The sequence below is a fragment of the Crocodylus porosus genome, unplaced genomic scaffold (genome assembly GCF_001723895.1).
Source record: "Crocodylus porosus isolate Cpor-Errol unplaced genomic scaffold, CroPor_comp1, whole genome shotgun sequence".
In the NCBI taxonomy this organism is placed as follows: Eukaryota; Metazoa; Chordata; order Crocodylia; family Crocodylidae; genus Crocodylus; species Crocodylus porosus.
In genome coordinates, this window is record NW_017728949.1 from 52,167,728 (window position 1) to 52,169,888 (window position 2,161).

Below are 2,161 nucleotides of genomic sequence, written 5' to 3' on the forward strand. Positions count from 1 at the left end.
CCTCCAGTTTCTTAATGAGAACGGGGTGAGAGACAGTGTCAAAAGCCTTCCGGAAGTCCAGGAAGACGATATCCACTGCTACCCCTGCAGTGAATCTAGCTAAACCATCAGCTCCCAACAGATCTGCTGGCAGCAAGTCCCACACTTTAAATGACATGCTAGGTGAACAAGAACTGCCAGGTAAAACTTAAGATCTACTAGTTCCATGCTGTGACCCCTTGTTCTTGTCTGGCGAGAGACAGTCCATAATAAATCCCTAGTGACTTTCTTTTTACTGTGTAATATTTTGTAAGCCCTTGCCATGTGCCCCCTCAACCTCTTTTCCGAACTGACCAGGCCTGGCCTCTTTAGTCTCTCCTCACACTGATGCCCCTCCATAGCACTAGCTGTCCTTGCTGCCCTTCTCTGGACCTTCTCTAGTTCCTCTATATCCTTTTTGAGGAGTGGGGATCACAGCCGGGCACAGCATTCAAGGTGTGGATGCACCATGGATCTATAAAGGGGCATCATAATACTGCCAGTTTTGTTCACAATTCCTTCTTAATCATTCTTAACACGCCTGCCTTTTTGACGGCTGCTAAGCATGGAGCTGATGATTTTAGCCAACTATCTACAAGGACTCCGAGATCTCTCTCCTTCAAGTCATTTATTCTGTATCGCACCGAGGCTCCAGGAGGCTGGTGGCAGATGTCAGCCTCTGTGAGTCCACAGACCTGAGCAGCCTGAACCCCAAGAGTGACAGCAAGCAGGAGGCTGGCTGGCTGGGAACACCCCCGCGACAACACTACGCACCTGGAGGAGGGCTGCAATTGTGCCGAATGAGTGCCATAGCATTGGGGCCAGGTCAGGCACTGACTCCCGCTTCTTGCTCAGCTCCAGTAGGGCATTCTCACGGGTCTCGGGGCTGGACAGCTCGTTAATCCACTGGTAGATCTTCTCACGATCCACCTGAGCCAGTGCTGTTGGCACCGGCTAGATAGGAGACAAAAAAAATCCATGAGCATGCTGCCTTCCTATCCAATTCAAACCGTGCTCTTTCCATGGGACAGACAGATATGAGACGGGCCATTAGCATGGCCATGCAGAGAGCCTTGATGTGGGAGGAAGGCAAAGCCCACATTGTTTTTTTAAAGGTAGCAGGACCTGGGGTTAGGGTCTTTCACTGACTAGGACCAATCTTTTGTTACTGCAGTGTCTTTGAACCTCCTGATAAATGTCATCTAGTAACCTTCTTCAGCAAGCTGCATGTCTCCAGCTTGCCCCAGCAGGGATCTAGGGGAGGTGGGGTTTTAAATCCTCTGTCCACAGGGGAGATAGAGTTGGATTAAGTGTCTGTAGTGGCACTGCTCAAGCCATGAACGTGACAAAATGGCATTTATGGCACACTTAAAAGGCAAAAAAAAAAAGGAAGAAAGAAAGAAAGAAAGAAAAACAGGGACCTCTGGGGCGGACTTCGCTCTTTTTGTCATCTCCAAAACACTCAATGTCAGCTTCTCAATTCATTAAAATTACACCAAAATAAGCTCACAAAAGTGAGGAAACATCCAAAATTATTCCAATATTTGCATGGTACAGTGGGGCAAACTGACTCTACAACTAAACACTTAACTGGTTGCAGTCTCTCCTGTTTATCTTGCTCGTGTTCCTGACAACTTCTACTATATAAACACATATGCATATACATATATACCATGCTCATACATATACAGCTACCTATACATACATTCATGTACATGTGCAATACATAAGTGCCCATATCTGCACATGCATTTACATGCACACACATGTGCATATATATATGGACACACGTGTGCGCATGCATGCATACACATGTGCATATATATATATGGACACACGTGTGCGCATGCATGCATACATGCATGCATCATTTCATAGTTTCTAGGGTCGGAAGGGACCTGAGTAGATCATCTAGTCTGACCCCCCCCACCATGGCAGGAAACAATACTGGGGTCAAACAACCCCAGCAAGATGTTCATCGAACCTCCTCTATAAAGACCCCCAGGGTAGGAGCCAGGACCACCTCTCTTGGAAGTTGGTTCCAGATCCTAGCCGCCCTGACCGTGAAGTAGCGCTTCCTGATATCTAGCCTAAACCTGCCCTCTGCCAGCTTGTGACCGTTATTCCTGGTCACTCCTGGCAG

The 2,161-nt window shown here is 47.6% G+C and overlaps 1 protein-coding gene across 1 annotated transcript in view; it reads right to left on the reverse strand.

Annotated features, from left to right (window-relative positions):
- CNOT9 (CCR4-NOT transcription complex subunit 9) overlaps positions 1 to 2,161 on the reverse strand; it is a 20,601-nt gene that overhangs the window by 11,643 nt on the left and 6,797 nt on the right. The window contains exon 2 of the mRNA XM_019553551.1: positions 793 to 972. Coding sequence (XP_019409096.1) covers positions 793 to 972 — 180 coding nt within the window. The remainder of the gene's footprint in view (positions 1 to 792; positions 973 to 2,161) is intronic.